The sequence below is a fragment of the Hippoglossus hippoglossus genome, chromosome 4, assembly GCF_009819705.1.
Source record: "Hippoglossus hippoglossus isolate fHipHip1 chromosome 4, fHipHip1.pri, whole genome shotgun sequence".
In the NCBI taxonomy this organism is placed as follows: Eukaryota; Metazoa; Chordata; class Actinopteri; order Pleuronectiformes; family Pleuronectidae; genus Hippoglossus; species Hippoglossus hippoglossus.
Window position 1 is genome coordinate 6451032 of NC_047154.1, and position 18827 is coordinate 6469858.

At 39.7% G+C, this 18827-nt stretch overlaps 2 protein-coding genes across 5 annotated transcripts; both read right to left on the reverse strand.

The window, feature by feature from the left end:
- Window positions 1-107: 107 nt before the first annotated feature.
- On the reverse strand, window positions 108-8715 carry tmem45a (transmembrane protein 45a). 2 transcript variants are annotated; one of them, XM_034583282.1, is made up of 7 exons: window positions 8656-8715; window positions 8540-8616; window positions 4884-5089; window positions 4507-4719; window positions 2702-2886; window positions 1683-1825; window positions 108-1558 (listed from the first exon to the last, which is right to left on the reverse strand). In XM_034583282.1, the coding sequence occupies exons 3-7, from the start codon at window positions 5077-5079 to the stop codon at window positions 1462-1464; spliced, it is 834 nt and encodes a 277-aa protein (XP_034439173.1). In that variant the 5' UTR covers window positions 5080-5089; window positions 8540-8616; window positions 8656-8715; the 3' UTR covers window positions 108-1461. The 2 variants fall into 2 exon arrangements, with proteins under 2 accessions (XP_034439173.1, XP_034439174.1); XM_034583283.1 differs by having other exon boundaries at window positions 4884-5086; window positions 8537-8616; window positions 8656-8712.
- A 3853-nt stretch (window positions 8716-12568) lies between these two features.
- lnp1 (leukemia NUP98 fusion partner 1) lies at window positions 12569-18445 on the reverse strand. 3 transcript variants are annotated; one of them, XM_034583286.1, is made up of 6 exons: window positions 18272-18445; window positions 17934-18151; window positions 15046-15291; window positions 14415-14510; window positions 13944-14133; window positions 12569-12987 (listed from the first exon to the last, which is right to left on the reverse strand). In XM_034583286.1, the coding sequence occupies exons 2-5, from the start codon at window positions 18117-18119 to the stop codon at window positions 13963-13965; spliced, it is 699 nt and encodes a 232-aa protein (XP_034439177.1). In that variant the 5' UTR covers window positions 18120-18151; window positions 18272-18445; the 3' UTR covers window positions 12569-12987; window positions 13944-13962. The 3 variants fall into 3 exon arrangements, with proteins under 3 accessions (XP_034439177.1, XP_034439178.1, XP_034439176.1); XM_034583287.1 differs by lacking the exon at window positions 13944-14133 and having other exon boundaries at window positions 18272-18438; XM_034583285.1 differs by lacking the exon at window positions 12569-12987 and having other exon boundaries at window positions 13479-14133; window positions 18272-18444.
- Window positions 18446-18827: the final 382 nt, after the last annotated feature.

Genomic DNA, 18827 nt, shown 5'->3' on the forward strand with positions numbered 1-18827 from the left:
TCAAAACCTTCGTAAAACATGATCTACAAATGCTATTAAATGCAGTAGTTTTCGTGACTACTCTTGTAAATATATTTGTGTTATTTAGACTGCTGCAATGATAAATGTGTATTTTATGATATTTTATTGATAAAACATCGGAGTTACAAGATAAAAAACAGAAGCTTAAACAACGACAACAATGATTAGTTGCTAGGCCAATACACAATTATTTCGCGATTGACATTTGCAGGAACGTACGCTTCACTGTCCTATCCAGTGCCATCTGGCATGGGCCACCTTTTTGAACACTCTAAGGATAAGTCTTCTTCCACATATAAGATCTTTGTAGACACCCGTTGCCAGTGATGCAGGTGTGTTGTGCTGTTGGGATGGGCAGGAGGAACCAATGATAAAATGGCTACCTTCTGCTGGGATGATTATGTGATTCGTGGGTGATCATTTGGTTTCTAAGTTATGTTTTGAGGTGTCATTAGTGGAAGAAAAAAACAAACATTAATGTAGCGATGACTTCTGTAAATAACCCAATGATAACTATTAGAGACACACTAGAGACACTGTGTGAGCTTCCACTGACAAGCAGAACGTCCCCACACAAAGACACTGTTAAAACATTTACCCACACTGAAAAAACAAACATTTACAGCAATAGCAATAATAATTTAGTCTGTATTCATCTCAAACAGCAAAAATTCAACATAAATAATTTATTGTTTGGCTTTTGGTTCGACTCACATGTGTGACTCAATTTCCTATCTTTATGAAACACAAATACTTTCAAGTAATATATGCTGTGCTGATGGTGATCCCTGTTTTCACCACAAGGTGGCACTACTGAACACCAACATGTCTGACAAGAAATGTTTGGCTAGTCAAATGAAAAGCATGCAATCGATAAAACTTGTGCAAATTAATAATAAATGAATATGGAAGAATATATGCAAAGTATCCCATCCTCTGTTCAGCCTGTTTGAGCTCCGGGAGGCGCTATAGAGTCCCTGTAACGACCAAGATGTATTTAAGAAGTCCTTCATCCCAAGTACCATCAATATCAATAGTGACCAATGAGATTTACCCACATAAATTGACATGAAATTATTAAAAAAATTTGTATGTATCATATGACCTTGCCCGTGTGTTTGTTTTACGAATTACTTGTTGTTTTTTTTATGTTGTTGTTCTTTTGTGTTGGGTGAGCCGAAGACAAATTTCCACCAACAATAAAGATATGGACAATAATGATATATTGTATTCTAAAGGCCATGGCTAAAAAAAAAAACATTGATGAACAATAATAGTAAGAACAGTTGATTAAATAAGGCAGAGGTAGGATATATTTGCACATGTCCTCATCCCTTTCTTGTTTGAATGCCTCGCTTCTAGCTGTATTGCTGCAAACATTATATCCCTGATTCAACTGTGATGTACACGAATCACAGTGAAGTTGAACAACAGTCCTCCTTATAAAATCTCATCCTCTGACTCTGGGTCCCTCTCGCTGGGCTTCAGGAGCCCCATTTCCATCGGAGGAGTCCTCTTCAATCTGGAGCGAACCCCACTACAGAGAAAGTACAACAAGCAACGGACCTGAGATTGTGACAGTACAGGCGCTGAAGAATCGATCAAATTCCAAATGCATGAGCAGCAGCTTATAGGTTGTCTGGTATGGAGAAGGTTCTCACCAGCTGACGGTGCAGTACACCAAACCCACGATGAGCATGGCGAAGGCGAGGTGCCACGAGAAACACATTGTGATGAACATCATGTTGTTGTGATCCTTCATGTCCCACTCAGTGCCACTGGGAGAGTACAGCACGAAGCCAATCTGTATCCAAGAGAGGGTCATGTCAGGAGAACAACAGATGAAAATTTGCTTATCTTGTTACTAATTCCACAAACGAACATCTTTCTGCCTGTCTCTCTGTGGAATATAGCATATTTCAGGAACCATATAATCAGCTTCACACTTGGCGTGTGTATTGTAAATTGTCCATCAAAGTGCAGTGCCGTGTTTGGATGAATATGGACATGCGATGAGTTCAAAATCTATAAACATTTAATAAACAGGCAACCAGCAGTCTGTAGCAGTCACTGATGGCGGGGCTATGTGCCTTCAGTCTGAGGACACACTTATCACAATAAGGTTCATAGAATCAACTTCACTTTTGCAATATGTTGTCAAAGGAACAGCACAATGTTTGATTGTTGCTGCAATGCTTTATATCGAGCTGAATTACAGGGCTTTTTTTTTTTAAGTTGTGAACTTGGGTCTGAAGATTACAGACCTGTGAAATAGCTGACCTGTAATGAAAAAATTAACACCAGTTAAGTAAATCATTCAAAATGACTTACTTCACTCTGCACCATAGACTGTTTATAGAAATCTCTGAACACAACGTCCAGCTCACAAACAATAAAAAGTGACATACATTATATATATTATATTATATATAAAACTGTTTGAGGAGGATTCACTAATGAAAATGAAAAATTCTAAAGTACCTCCAGAGCTTTAACACAGGACAAGAGAACAACCCAAGGTTTAGAATAGACACTGCACTAGTATTACTAACTCTGGCTCATTTACAGTATTTTGCCTGTTGGTTAATGAACACTGTCCCTATCAAATAAATATACAAATGAAATGAAATGAAACTTCCACCATGAACTTCTGCTCATACGTGCACACACTAACACATACCTGCCAGAACCAGGTGCCCTGCACGACAGTGAGGCTGCACCGCACCAGCTCCAGGATGATGTTGCCTCGGTGGAAGACCTCCAGGAAAGCAACAAGAGCCTCTCCAAAGATGGCATAGAGCAGCAGCTGATGTACATGGACGTCCAGCATACTTCTCCCATGGAGGTGGTAGAAAAAAAGAAATCCTGCAACAGCAAAGGAAAGTCATTATGGAAAAACCGAGTAGGAAGGTGGTGTAAACTATGTTTTCACCGCTTTGTTGATTTGAAGATGAGAAGTGTCGTTATTATTTACACTCAACTTTTGGACCGTTGAAAGTTTTCTCAGTTTTGTCTGTATGAACCAAAGGTGTAAACCCACTTTTGCACTTGTACCCCAGGTAATACCTCTCCAGATACCAAGGACTTTAATGTAAAGAGTAGATAAGAAAGTAGAGTGGCTCAACTAATACAAAAATAAAATCCAGTTTTATTTGAGTCAGCAAACAAATATGATTTGTTGCAATTGAGAGTGTGAGTAAGTTAGTTTGCAGAGAACTAACTAAGAACTGTGAATAATGGTTAAAATAAAAAGCTTTACAGTTCAAATAGATAACTTTAGGTAAAAGCAGTGTATAAACTGTTGTAATAGTTAAAGGTAATGGATAAATGGCTCAAATCAATGCCAATGCCTAATCATAACAGATAGTTAAACTAATGATGGTAAATTATTGAATGGTTAGCTAAATGTAATGCATAAATGGGGTTAAATGGTTAAAATGAATAACTAAAAGTAGCTGATAAAAACTGAATAAACTAATTGTAATGTTAAATGGTTATACAAGCTAAAGGTAGCTCAAATAGTTGAAAAAGAGCTGAACATAAACGATAAATAGTTCAAATAAATAGCTAAACAGAACGAGGAGCTACAGATAGATGGAATTATTGAATAAATAATTGAGATAGTTAATGTTAGGGTTCAAAATTAATTGAACAAGTTAAGGATAAACGATTGAAGCTTCTTCTACACAGAATATTAGAACCATGTTAATTAAAGTTGAGTAAAGAGTAAAGTTGTAATATTACAAGAATCAAGTCGGAATATTACGAGAATAAAGTTGTAATTGTGAAAAAGTCATAATATATAAAGAAAAACAAAACTTTTAATATCTTTTAAGGAAAAAATCAGGAAGGAGAACCACTGCTCACCTGAGTTCCCTTCTCTCTGGATCCAAAATCTTGAACCAATATCACTGTTTCTTAAGAAACATTTCCTCCTCCACAAAAGAGAGAATTTCCTCCAAGTCTGTGTGATTCTTTTTACAGAGTTGATTCAGTTTCTTACAGAATCTTTTCAAAATCTTGATATTTATGATAATATGGTGCTGATGATCCAAAAATATCAAGTATTACCTTATTGTTGAAACTCATTCTAAAGTATAACTTAACAAGTTCCTCCACATTCTTCATTTTAACACAGGTGACAGGCAGCTTTTCTGAGATTCATCCTCTAACATGACACAAAGCTTAAAATTAAGACTTTTCTTCTCCTAACATAATTACTTTATTCTCTCAATCTCAGATCTTTTCCTCTGTAAGTTATACATGGTAGTATTCTTTCAGTAGTAGTAAGCTACAAATCCAAACCAACCAAAACAGTGAGTGATAATGAGTATGAAACAATATTGTTCATATTGTTAAATAACATTCAGTTCAAAATCAGTTTATATTATATACATTTGACATGTGTGCCGGAGCTGTGGGGGTGCATTTTAGAGCGCAGCCGAGGAACATGAATAAAACATCAAAATAAAGAATCGTTTTTACCTTCATTAAAGAAAGCGATGGCCAGCATTAACCTGTCCAGAGTCAGTGGGACAGCCTCTGTGGTGTGGATAATCAGAGACACTATCCCAGCCAGGCCAAAGAAGAGGTACATGGTTGCATGCTGCCAGTTCATCAGATGTTCCCAGTGTTTCTCTGCAAAGTCGTACAACCGGAGCTTCGGTCCATCTGCAAAAAACTGCTCTGCCAGCATCCCTGTAGAACATGGCAAAAAAAACTCTCTGATCTCCTTTACTGAACAACTGGATACTTAGAAAAGCCTTCATCTTTATACTATAACTACATGACATCATTAGAGATTAAAGAAGGATTGTTGTCACTCACAAACTTGTTTTCTAGGAAGTCAGAGACCTGCTTACCAAAAAAAGAGAAGAAGACTATGACAGAGCTTTCAATGATCTCCAGGCGGCGCTGCGAGGCTCTGCTGGCCAACCGGGTGGAACCTACGTTCTTGTTCCTGCGGGTGGCGTGCCAGAGCGAGTACTTTGCTGTCCACCAGAGCCCAGCTACAAGGAAGAAGCTCCCAGGGAGAGCGTGGCCCTTGAAGCTTCCCATGACTCACAACACCTGAATTGAGGGAGGAAACAGATCTATAAGTTGTTGTTATGGATAATTGATCCAATCCATAATTGTTGTAATAAAGTGAAGACCATTGCTGCTATTTTCTTCTTGCACAACAGCAAAAACCACAGCTTTTTACTCAAATCAGGGTTTGTTCTGAATATTCCCTCTATCTTACATTAGCAAGTAAAACATATCGGTTTCCTTTCAATTCAGGGAAATGTATCTAGGCTATAGAGTGTATGCAAAGATGAACAACATGACCGATCCCCAAAAGTGAAGCCCAAAATCTCTCAATTACCCCCTAGTGGCAGGCTGCAGTATAGGTCACAGATCCCGCCTTCTCCATGTTAGTAAATGGGACATGGGTTAAACTAAAAAGTAAAAGTATATGTTTAATAAACTTTTCAGAGAGTCAAGTCAGGATCTGGATGAATATACTGATGTGGTAACTTTCTACATTAACTTCTCTGAAAATGTGTGTGTTCCATCTAAACCGGTGATTATATTCAGTAACAACAAACCATGGTTCAGCAGAGAGTTTAACATAGACAGAAGAGTAGGAAAGCAACAGGCCCTGACCTTGTATCCTCTACCTCGTTAAAAGGTTGTGCAGATGAACTCACTACAGTCTTCACTGATATCTTTAACAGGTCTCTTAAGGAATTCAGAGCTCCTGCTTGTTTTAAGTCCGCTCTCATAATACCTGTACCTAAGAAATCCAACATCAGTTGCCTGAATGATTACAGACCTGTCGCATTAACTTCTGTACAAATGAAAATCTTTGAGCGCCTAATATGTAAACACTTGTCCAACGCGGTCAGCTCAGACCCACACCAGTTTGCATACTGGGCAAATAGGTCTGTAGAGGATGCTGTGTCACTCTGTGTCTATTCCATCCTGCAGCACTTAGCAGCCCCTGTCACCTACACACGGGTTCTCTTTGTGGATATTACAGCTCTGCTTTCAATACCATTTTACCAACAAAACTTTTTGATAAGTTGCTGGTGCCCCCCAGGGATGCGTTCTATCACCTCTCCTGTATTCACTGTACACAAACGACTGCATTTCACATTGTGACTCTGTTAAAAAAGTTCAAATTTGCTGACAACACAACAGTGCTAGGGCTGATCCCATGCGACGATGAATCAGCCTACAGAAATGAAGTTGTGTCTCTGATTGACTGGTGCTCTCTCCACAACTCGGAACTGAACGTCTCCAGAGCTGAAGAGCTGGTGGCCGACTTTCAAAGAGACAGGAAGACTCTCCCGCCCCTGACCATCAATGGTCTGGAGGAAGAAAGAGTGGAAAGTTTCAAGTTTCTCGGAACAACAGTCTCCTTTTCTTTGAAGTGGGATGACAACTCCATTGGTGTCGTCAGAAAAGCCCATCAAAGTCTCTTTTTCCTTCGCCAGCTCAAAATGTTTGGAGTGTCCAGAAAGGGGATGCATCACCCACCTTTATTTATAGTCTATGATTAAAACAAACAAGATCATTTCACCCCATACACTGTACAGTTTGACGTATATTTGGTTGTGTGTTCTTACAATAGCGTGGGTGTTTACAGTATTTTAGTGTGCCTGACACGAGTGGAAGAAATAAGAAATTGGAGGGGGGATGTGACGGAGTGCCTGCAATTTAGTTGAAGAGCATAATTAGACATAATTACTGTGTTTGTGCTGGCAACAGGCCTTCAGCTGACCTTGGTAGAAGTGTGTCTAGACGTAGAAAGAAAGCTTTAGAGTGTCAAGAGGCTTTCACCTTTACCTTTAAACATCTACCTCACTGCACTGTGCAACAGAGCTGTTCTCTTCTCGGTTACACCACCGCTCACACGATCTCCTTTGTAATGATTAGCCATCATTTCCTCAACAGTGAGAACTGCACATGATTGATGTGTGCTATGATCTGTGGCTGCAGACCAGCCTGTCATCTGTTTACTCCTCCATTCTCTCCAGGAAACAGATGTTTGTCCAATTAAAGTAAGGAAAATGATCGAGTACTCATTGATGTGTTGTGCCCTCCATTATCCATTGTGTTTCTGCCTCATGGTTTCAGTGTAAATATGAGATGAATACTCAGGGGGTTCATAAACCTGCTTAACTTTAGTCCACTTTGCAGTGAATAACGCTCGGTAAACTCTGAGAGAGCAAGGCGGCGGTGACATCAATGAGCAGAGAATTTCAATAAGGTGCCTGGATGTACTTTCCTTTGTGATGTAGATGACGGACAGCATTCTGCCTAGCAACAAAGGGAACCTTTTGAAGGACGACACATGATGCAGGCAGATTTTTTCAGACGTTGAACTGAACTCGTCGTGCATCCTCTCCAGATTGGGGAAAACACTTCAGTCGCCATGGCGATCGCTCAATCATGTCACTGGAATCCATCCAGACCTTCAAGTGTCTGAGTGATTTAATCCATGACAACATCTGTGTGGTCTTGTCTCCAGATTCATTAGTTCACACAGTTCTTCGTGTGAGGGATTTCAGTGAGTTACTGCACTTTTATCAAACATAATTTGGCAAGTAACTATATTTAAACAAGCACAAATTTGAAGCACTTTATGCATTGCTGCGAGTTACTTTTCATACAAAGATTTTACAAGGATGATGCACTGAAATAGATTAAACTACCCAAGAGTTAACAGATGAAATCAGCTTGACAAACTAAACATTCAAGTTGATGCATCAGTCACGAAGATTAAAAAATAATAATTGAATCATAAAGTAAGACCACACTTAAGATACTTTAACTTGTCAAGTAATACCTGTTTACTCAAGTAGCAGTGCCGATGAAGCGCTGTCTGTTATTGAGTATTTCTAACTGGCTTAGCAACTTTAAGTAAATTATGTGAACAGTGATTTAAGTTTGGCCATTTATAGAACCATCTATGCAGTAAGTGAGAGGATTGAAACCTATAATCATTTGTATCATATTCTCACACACCTACATACACTACTTTCAATGAGATCCTCTTTAGATTGTGAATAATCATTTTACATTTTGGTCTTCGGTGTAGATCCAGTTTTTGTTTAGGAGTAACTGTTTAAATAACTGACCTCAGCTGTTTTAACAGGAACAGCACCTTTAAAACTAGAGCAAGATAATAAAGAAATTATATTACAAAGAGTATAATAACCTTTGCCCAGGAAGAACTAACGGAAGCAATGAAAGTAATGCATACTTATAAACTAAAAACTCATTAAATGCCTTAACATGAGGTGACTGAACCAAAAGTCTTTCATCTGAGACTGTTGGTCTCATGATTTACTGAGCCTTTGTATGTGCATTAGACTCCAAAATAAAAGACTACTGTACAAACACTTCAATGGCTCTTGAGGCAACACGTTTACACTTTAGTTGTGTAAGAAAGAAAAACACATAAAGCCTCAGTTGAACACACAGCAGCCTTGAATTCCTCGATAGCAGAAAGAAAACGGGGGGTTCCTTACCCAGTATGTTTGTTAATGGAGAATAAAAGTTGCAGTGAGTAAATTCAACCAGGAAAATCAAAGCATCCTCATCTTGTCTTCATTGAAAATCTTGTTCCGGGAGTAACACAGTCAGATGTGTTGTGTTCTTCAGTAAAATGTGGAATAAACATCAGTTGTGTGTCTCCTCCAGGCTTCACACTCCGCTGCCTCGGTTTTTCTCATTTTTCCGACTGTTATTTTTACTCCACCAGTAAACTCTCCCATTGGGTGACTGGTGGGAGCTGGCGTCACCAGTCCACGCTGTGATTGGCTTAAGTTCACGTCAGTCTCAGGTGTCCACGTGTCCACTTTCACTCCGACTGGTCCCTCCTCTTTATATACAGTCTGTGGTCCCTCCCATCGCGGAGGAAATGTGTCCATGTGTCCGTCCAGAGTGGGCCGGGCCCGGGACAAGAGCTCCAGCACGTAGACCCTCTCCTCCGTCCTCAGGCTCCAGGGTCTGATGAGTCAGTCACAGTCATGTGAGAATAAACTGGACAATAACATGTCACATTCAGGGTGGATGAAGTAAACAACCAGCAAAGTCAACAGAAAACAATGTAATATCTGTTCTATTGCTATTATTATTATAAAACCACTTTAATAAAACAGACATCTTACTTAAAGTGCACATTTCTGTCTGGACAGAGCTTACATATTTATGTAGAGATTTTTAAAGCAGCAGGATAAAGTAGCTATTTAGCAACTTAAAGATGAGTAAAGTTGTAACCTGACAGTTATACAAACATCTATACACCACCAGGGCCGTAACCAGGATTTTAGAGAGCCTGAGGTCCTGAGCCCCCCCCAACACCACCCTTACTCCCGGGTCACACTGGATGCTTGAGCAGTGCGTGTTCATGGCGGAATCTCTTTCTTTTCATTCAGGCACCCATGCTATCAGGCTGGAGCTGCCACTTTGGCACGTCTCCTGTGTGTGAGCTGCGCTGCTGCTCTGGAAAGTCGGGGCTCACCTATCTTCTCCACATCCCACATGCGGTTCACAGCCAAATACCCAGTGAAACCTCTAACCACAGTTTCAATGTCATTCAAGATTGTGTCACAATAAATATTTAGAAAAAGCTAAAAGCCACCAAATGCTCCCAAAATATATAGTTTCATAGTATCCGCATAATATATAATCACATATTAAAAAGTACATGTAAAACATAGGATAAACTCACACAAGAGGAAGTATTGTTACATTTAACCACTTACAATCGAGTAAACAGCCATGTTTAGATTTTTACAAAACATCATAGAGATGTGTCTGTTAACATTGAATATGGCTGCATGGCAGTTAGGTTTGTCATTGACATAAATTTGAAATTGCACATGCTGACTGACAAATAAACAGAACAGATCCGTCAGTATTACTAAAAATCTGTGTCTTGATAAGGTTTTGTTATTGTTATTATGAGGTTTGAAAACCTTGAGTATTGTTATTACTGGCCTTTTGTCTTTCTGCAGTGATATCATTTGAACAATGAAAGCATAATTAAATGTGAGGACCACTGTAAAGCACATATTGAGACACAGAAAACTAAGTGTGGGTTGAAAGCAAAGTAAACCACAGCGAGGGTGTGTCACATAAGTGTGTCTTTATTGAAGAAGACAGGTCGGCGCATTCACAGAAGAACAGTTCTGTGAGCGAAAGTGAACATAGCAGCATTTCAGCTTTTGCCAGTGTGAAACTTCTTGACACAAGGATTGTCTTTTTTTCTTGGTCTGAGTAAAAATCTTTTTTAAACGTAGGACAGTAACAAAATATTTAATAGGTCACATGTGATAGACAGTCCAAGAACCAAATGTGTTACTCACAGAGAAGATGGTAAGTAAAAGAGAAAATTAAGTGGAAAGATAACTTGAACATTCCTCAGCTACATTTTTACCAACCCTAGATGTTATCTGCAGTGTGTGAACAGATTGATCTTGGTTTGATACAAACACAAGCCAGATCTCAGAAAAATTACCAACATTTTGGATATAAATAATATATATTCACCAATTAGCGACTGAATTATACAGATAAATACATACTGTGGGTCAAATACAATTAAAACAATGTAGTATTCAACATGCTAAAGATTGTAAGCCAGCTAATTATATTTTTTAGATATAAAGTTATGTACATGCAGTCCGATTCTGTTAGACATGTAGCACACACTGTAAACTCTCATTTGGCTGTGCAAGACGATGCAACACGACACAACAGAGGTGCTTGAAAGCTCAAGAGTGGTGACGACAGTTGACCAGACCTCACATGCAGAACAATAGCACAGATAAGGCAGGGAGATGGAACAGATGGAAAGTTGTGTGTCAGATGAGCTCACAGCTTCAGGAGGAGTTCACATCTATAACAGCAGAGACAAAACACGTAGGCTCACTCACTCTCAGATCAGCAAAGCCAGTTCATCATAAGCCTGTGAGTATTAGTACATTGGCCCATTATATATTTTTCAGCAACTTGGAACAACAGCACAGAGAAAACACATTGAATATGCAAATATTCAATATACAGTTGATACTCTGAAGTGAGTTTGACACTTTAACTTTGTTCTCCAGAAAAAGGAGAGGAATAAAAAGGTTTAAGTAGTTAAATTTGCTAATAATTAAATTAAAATAAGGAAAAACTTAGAAGCGGTAAGTTTAATGTGGTGTAGTTTATGTGGGTCATTTGCTCAAGATCTGTTAAAAAGAATTTTTGGACATTGTGGGAAATATGTTCACTTACTTTCTTGCCAAGAATTAGACAAGAAGACTGATATCGCTCTCGTGTTAGTACTGTAAATATGTAGATGGAGCCAGCAGCTGCTTAGCTTAGAATAAGGCCTAGCTCTGTACATAGGTAACAAAGTTTGCCTCTAAGCACCACTAAAAGTCACTAATTAACAACTTCTCATTTGTTTTTTGTGTAAAAACCTGAATTATCCCTTTTATAGGGTTTCTGTGGTGGAATATTCCTTTGGACTAGTTGCTGGGCAACAAAGCAGAAACTTGAGGACTGGAGAAATGTATTATCTCAGGACAAAGTCAGGCTAACTGTTTCCCTCTGTTTACAGTCTTAGAGCTAAGCTTAAGTCTGGTTTATATTTAACAGACAGATACTGTATGGCAGCAGCATTTATCTCCTCATTTAACTTAAATATAGTGAGTATATTTCCCAAAAGGTATTTAAAATGAACAAAAATACAAAAACAATAAAAAAAAGAAAAGAAAAATAATAATTTAATACGGTGGTACTGAGAGCTCAACACACTGCAACTTAAGAAAACACATGCAAGTAGACAAAACACAAGCAAAGTAAGAAAACATCTTCATCAATTTGACAACACAACACAACACATTACAGAAACGTGCTGCAATTACAGAAAACGACAACGGAAGTGTTTCCAGAGGACATCTAAAAGTGATGGACACGTCCGGTTGTTGTTGCTGCCGCAGTTTGGAGTTGTTAAAGTTGGTGTCCGTCAGTGATATTGGAAAATTAGCTAAACTGTAAACGTTTTTGGTTTATTTTAATAAATAATAAACTTTATTACTGCAGATGTCTACTGTTAACCCTCTAAGACCCACTGGGCCATATACGTGTCATGACTCCTCAATGATTTGAGCTAGAGACATGCCATTTTTTCCTGTTTAACTGAATAAACAGCTGACAAGCAAGCCCCTGTTTGTGAGTAATTTACAACACTCAGCATTCACATTCTTTCTTTTCTCCAGGCAATGTATTGTCCATATTGTGGAACCGAATTTGTTGGACGTATTGGACGTTTTTGTGGCTCCTGTAGCAGCAGTGTCCATCACTTTTAGGTGTCCCCTGGAAACACTTCCGTTGTCGTTTTCTGTAATTGCAGTGCGTTTCTGGAATTGCAGCGCGTTTCTGGAATGTGTTGTGTTGTGTTGTCAAATTGATGACGATTTTTTCTTACTTTGCTTGTGTTTTATCCACTTGCATGTCTTTTCTTAAGTTGCAGTGCGTTGAGCTCTCAGGGCCACCGTATTTTAGCTTAAAACAAATACAACACATGGTTCAGAATGTCTCCAGACATTGATGAGAAACAGTAAAAACCTCTCATATTTCTATCATAAAAAGTCTGAGCTTAAATTACAATATTTTACTATTGTATTAACTTTGAAAGAGTGCCCAGTGCCCTCACCTGACAGAAGAACTGAAATAAGTTTTCCTCTAAAGTACTAATGTAATGAAACCCTCATGCAGTTATTCATCCCAGAGGTTTAGGCAGAAGGACTGGGGTGTGGTGGAGGTTATGGGGTCAGTGGGTCTCATGCAGGCATGCGTTCATGGCAGGGACCGTCATGGGACATTGGTGCGGGACGATGACCAGTAGAGGGGCTGGGGCATTGACACATGGACACGACATGTAGGACACGTCTGTTTCTTCCACAGCCACTGCTCTGTGCACTGAAACACATTTTAAATGACATTATTGTCACATCTGTTGAAACTAATTTTCACCCAAGCTGAATGTTAAGGATTTACACAGGCATCGATTTCCCTCACTGAAGCCAGGAGGTAATTTCCAACACGTTGACCTACAGTAAGCGCATGCACCACATGCAGGCTCGACGCTGACCTGACCCTGAACTGTGAGGACTCTATGTCACATGTTTTTTAATCTATTGTCAAAAAGTTGTAAAGCTGATAAAATCCAAAGTACTTTTTAATTTCTTTGGTTATTTATTGAATTTTTTTAAATTTCTGTCACGACACAGAATACAACATTTGAATTATGACTGAACACAAAAATACACGGCAAACAAAAGATTGCACTTCTTCCTACAAGTCCTCAGACTCTATTGTACATAAACATCTACTGAATATGCCAAATAAAATATTATAGGATTTTTTTGACCCCTTACAAGTTGAAAACATCCTCCTTGTGTAGTAATAAGACCATCAGATGAGTGAAACAGAAAGATATCGGATCGATTGTCACCTAGTAGCTAACTGTGTCATGGCTGAACATATAGGACCATTGTGAATGAAACAAATATTTTATATGGAATAAGTGTGTAAGTAGTATAAGCGGGAAACTTCAAGTACTGATAATTTCATAAACCCCTACTTCAGTTTTTCTGATAAAACAATCGAAGAAATTCCACCAAATTATTATGCTTCATTCACATATTCTGAATCCTCCTCGTTTTGGATTTTGACACTGGGGAGAAAGAGTCGTAATGACAGCAGACACAGCAATGGGGGCCCATGGGGCAGCTTCACAGGATCAGGTCAGACAAAGTCAAGGCCCTGGGACTTGATCAGCTGAACCACCAGTCTCACACCATACAGTAGTAAAAGTACAGGAGATAAGCCTGATGATTAGGCCATGGGTTCACATCTTCCATCTTGTTCTTCACCTCCTTCCACTGAACAATATCAGCGATGTCTCCGCAGGGAAAGTTGACGGAGGAGTGTCTGCTGCTCCTTCTCCATGTAGATTGGGCCGTCTGCCGACTTCCTCCTCTCGTCCGAGAGTCTCCTCGCCTGAGAAGCTGCTGCCTCTTTGCCGCTGCTGTGGGGCCGACACTGCTCTAACCTGCGGGCCGCCTACGGCACCCACCAAACAGAGACATCGCAATCAGTAAGCTTTGAATCTTTGACCACTAGAAAGCTGTAAGTGTGCCCCATGCTCATGCAGGTGAACGCCCAGTGTTCACTCTTCATACCACTTCACATCATGCGTGTCCAGGACGTGAGCGGCCTTCATGCACCAGGGTTATCTGATATCTGACATGCTGGGGCTTGAGGGAATAAGGGATGAGGCCACTGCAATGAAGGTCAGGGTGAGGGAAACACATGCAGTCAATCAGACTCAGAGGATGTTTTACCTCTTTGTGGAAGCGGTGTGTACAGTGCAGCTCCTGTACGCCTCCGTTCGTACGCATATCCTCATGACAGATCAGACACAACCTCTCATCACCGTTCTGTAAAGGAAAAGAACCTTGACTCAAAATTAATTGTAATACTACAGTAACGTTGTTTTTAATACTATTTATATCATATATTTGCATTATTAATGCTGTGTAAGTGCATTGTTGTCCATACAACATCAGATCACTGTGTGTATTAACTCCAACCATTTGAGTTTGATGGTTAAGAGTAAATGCATAACTTAAGTTTTGATAATAATAGAGATATTTAAAGCTAAACCGAGATTACAAGCTACAAAGAATACAAACCAAACTGGTGATCACAATATGTAAAATGCATATATGATACAAAAACAGGTGATAGACATTCCATCAATATGAGCTTTTGGGACATGTCATGCAGGAGAAATCTGACTGTGATCCTGTCAACACATTAAGTAATACACCTTTTAAATCTCTCTAAGAGCTCTTTAATCTTTAAGAGCTTCATAATGCCCTGTTAGTGGAAGACAGAGACCAAACCTGATTTAACCTGATGTTAAATGGATCATGCACCACACACTGGGCTCAGAGTACTGCTGCAGCTCACCAGAGACACGGCCCTCTTATCATGGACACAAAGTCTCTTCTCAAAGGACTCTGTGAGCTCCGGGATGGTGGTGATACGGTTCTCTGGGATGGTGTTCTTTTGGCGACTGTTGTCGTCTGAGGAGGCACGGCGAGCCCTCTGGTGGGGTCGGACCTCCGCCTTCTCCTCTCTTGTCTTGATGTGGCTGGGAGAGGGCGCCATCGCCGCTGCATGGAGCCTGCTCAACTTCATGGCGTCCAACTGTGACTGTGGATCACACATAGTGTTGGCGGACAAGTGTCATTAAAACTCAATCTTACTTTGAGCACCACATTGATGCAAACCTAGCTGCAAGTAAAACAATAGTGTCACATTTCGTATTATTGCCGAAAATGCATTGAGAGCTTATGAGAACAGACGACTCTGCCGAGCCTCTGTCTGTGAATGGGGTTAATCAGTCACTCGCTAATATCCTTAAGTAACATGTTAGCAAAGCACCCACCTAATTATAGTATCGACTGAGTTTTATTGACATTTACACAACAGCAATAATCTGATTGTTTCTCTTATATGTTGCAAAAACAGGGCTGCTGAGGGAGCGGGCGGCGTTCATGTGTTTCTGCTGCTGAGAGGTGAATTTTGTGATCTGTTCTGCTCATTGATGATTTACTGCTGAATTGTTCTGAACAGTGTGAAACTAATGACTCCATAGTGGTGTCACTCTGGATCCAAAAGATAAAGCTTTGCTGAGAACCCAGTGTAGTGACTTCGGAGGTAGGGCCTGATAAATTGATCTAAAATCACTGCAATCCCTAAAAAATGCGTTCAAACTTTTATTAGAGAAAAGAAGATCAACTTATTGGACCATGCACAAACTCATAGATTAAATCGATCAAACGGAAAATAGCAGGTTGCTTATCAAAGTTTAGAGGTCAACAAAAAATACAGCGTCCCCACTCATCCTCTTTCCTTCTGACACAGGTGAACAGGTGCTTCAATCAACTGTGACCCCCGCCCCTATACTTATGACCTATTTCCTGCCAAATTAATAAGGTTAACAAGTAAACAATAAATAACATATAATCGAAATAATACTCTCAAAACACAAACCCATTACATCTTATATCATAACCAACAAAACAATAATAATATCCTTCTTTAACTTATTTATGGCTCCTATGCCAAGAAAAAACTTTGTGCTGCACAAGTACAATCCCAAAATATCCCAAATGGCCTCTGCCAAGGCCCCTTAAATTCAGCCAAGCTGCACCAAAACACCCTCACTCATGGATATCAGTCCCCTTAATTTGCCTGATTGTTTCAATCAAGACCCATGAATTATTTCCTAGGTATTTGGTGAAAACGTCCTAACTCACCTCATCTCGCCATGTTAGAGAAAGTGATAAAACATCCCTGGATCTGTTCCTTTGCCTGGATCCATGCCAACATTTTAATTGGGTTCTTTCTTTGCCCATGTCCCATCCCTCCACCACATTTCGTGGAAATCTAAAATCATCGGTTATTGCAAAATCCTGATGACAAACTAGAACTTAACACATACCTCTGCCAAGGCCCAATAGTCCCCTTAAACTCAATCAAGCTTAAATTCAATCTAGGAGTGCTCACACTCATAAATATAAGTTCCCTAAATGTCCCTTATTCTTTTCATTAAGATCCATGAATTATTCCATGGAAAGTTGGTGAAAATGTGAAAAAACAAGGGGGAATTCCTGGATCTGCCCCTCATCCAGATCTGCACCAAACTGTAAAGGGTTCTTCCCTGACACATACCACATCCTTCCACCAAGTTCAGGAAATCTGTTCTGTATTTTTGCGTTATCCTGCTGACAAACAAAGAAGCGAACCAACCAACAATCATAAAGACAGGGGGGGAAAACTTGTCAGAAGTAGAAAAGAGAAGCATGTTTTTGAATTCTTATGCTGACATTGATGTGCATCTGCTGAAGCATTAGGATTCACAATGTTTTTAACTATTGAGCAGCGACACCTTTGGCCCCTAAAGGACATAACTCAAGATCTCAAAAGTCTAATAGAAGTACATTTCTAATCATATGAAAATATTTGTTCAGCACCAGCAGTTAAATCTATTTAACATTCTACATTTGGCAACTCAAATTGTTAAATGGGTTAAATCTATGCAAGGGAAATATATGCATCAAGAAACTTGTATATCAGCATCAGCTCAGGTACTTTAAGCTTTGCAGTCTTTAAATTATTACAGAATATATCAACTGACAAACATGAATTCAGCTGCACACACACACATTGATTGTCCCTTAACCAGCTCATCTTAAGCATACAGAGTAAACATTTATTTTGTAAACATCCATGTGTGTGTGTGTGTGTGTGTGTGTGTGTGTGTGTGTGTGTGTGTGTGTGTGTGTGTGTGTGTGTGTGTGTGTGTGTGTGTGTGTGTGTGTGTGTGTGTGTGTGTGTGTGTGTGTGTGTGTGTGTGTGTTGGTGTGTGCTGGGGAAACGTCATATAGTTGTGGATCAGCTGATATTGTTGATGTGAAATTGGCTGAGGCAAATCACAGGTCAGGACATCGTATTACTAAACACACTAACAGACCTGCATAGTGCACATACCAACATGTGGGCACGTCTGTAGAGTAAAACCATAAATCCGCTGTCATTGTCTCATAAAATATACAGTAAAACAGTTCTCATGAGTCAACCTTAGTCTTTAAATATACTGTCCATAAAGTTTACCCACTTTTTCCATGTTTTTTTATTTTAACTAATAAAAGAAGATACGGTATTTTCTCTTAACCTATAAGTTTAAAAACGAAATATGATGTATAAAGTGTGTGTCTGCTGTTTATGTCAGTGTGAATACATTGAACAAAGTCACATGCATGCTTCCATGAAATGCTGTCTGTCCTTACCACAGTTGGGAGTGATGCTCTTCGATCACCTTGTGTTCTTGCAGGTCTTCTGAAGCTGTGTTTTCTTTCTCTGGAGTGTCCACCCTCTGCTCCGTGACCCCAGTAACTACTCATCCATTTTGTAAAGTTACCATCGTCGTCATCGTCATTGTCCATAGTAAATGCAGGCAGGAGCCTGAGAGACATGGTGGACAGGAGCGTCTCTGTGCAGCACGTCCCTGTTCAGCAGATGAAAGTGTGTGATCCCAGCTGAGTGGTACACAGGGTAAAGACAACACAGAGCTGACCTACTAAGCTTCTAACTCACTGGCCGCTCAACTACTACAAAGGTAACTCACTTCAATTAGATCCCTCTGGTGCCTCAAGCGCAGTCGCTGTTGTTGTGTTATTCTTGGAGGATCCAGAAATACATGGCAGAGCTTTTGCTCAGGTCTTTAAATAAGTGAATCCCCTGTAATCTATTTAATGTTAGTTGTAGAAAGTGGAAAAAATGGGGGTGATGGGAATAAACAGGGAGGCAGGGGGGAATGGTATTTTGGCACTGGGTGGCTGATGTGACCACAGCTTTTAATCTTTCCATTACAGTCATGGGCCTGGGGGTAGACATCTGAAACTCCAATTTCCCCATACTTTCCACTCGCTGAGTACATCAAACCTGTCAATATTTATGGAGTGCATGCATCTGGCTACCACTGTGCACTGTGAGCCCGAGGCTTGTGCAATACAGGACAGAGAGGGAGCACGTCGAATCATATTTTCTTGTTTTTGTTGTTTTCGTTTTTAGAAGAGCTTTTTAATAAATGAATATGTGAGAAATACAACTAGAAAAGCAACAGCTGCACAAACTTGTACAAAAACAGTCATAAGCACATGTTGACTTGTACAAGACCATAA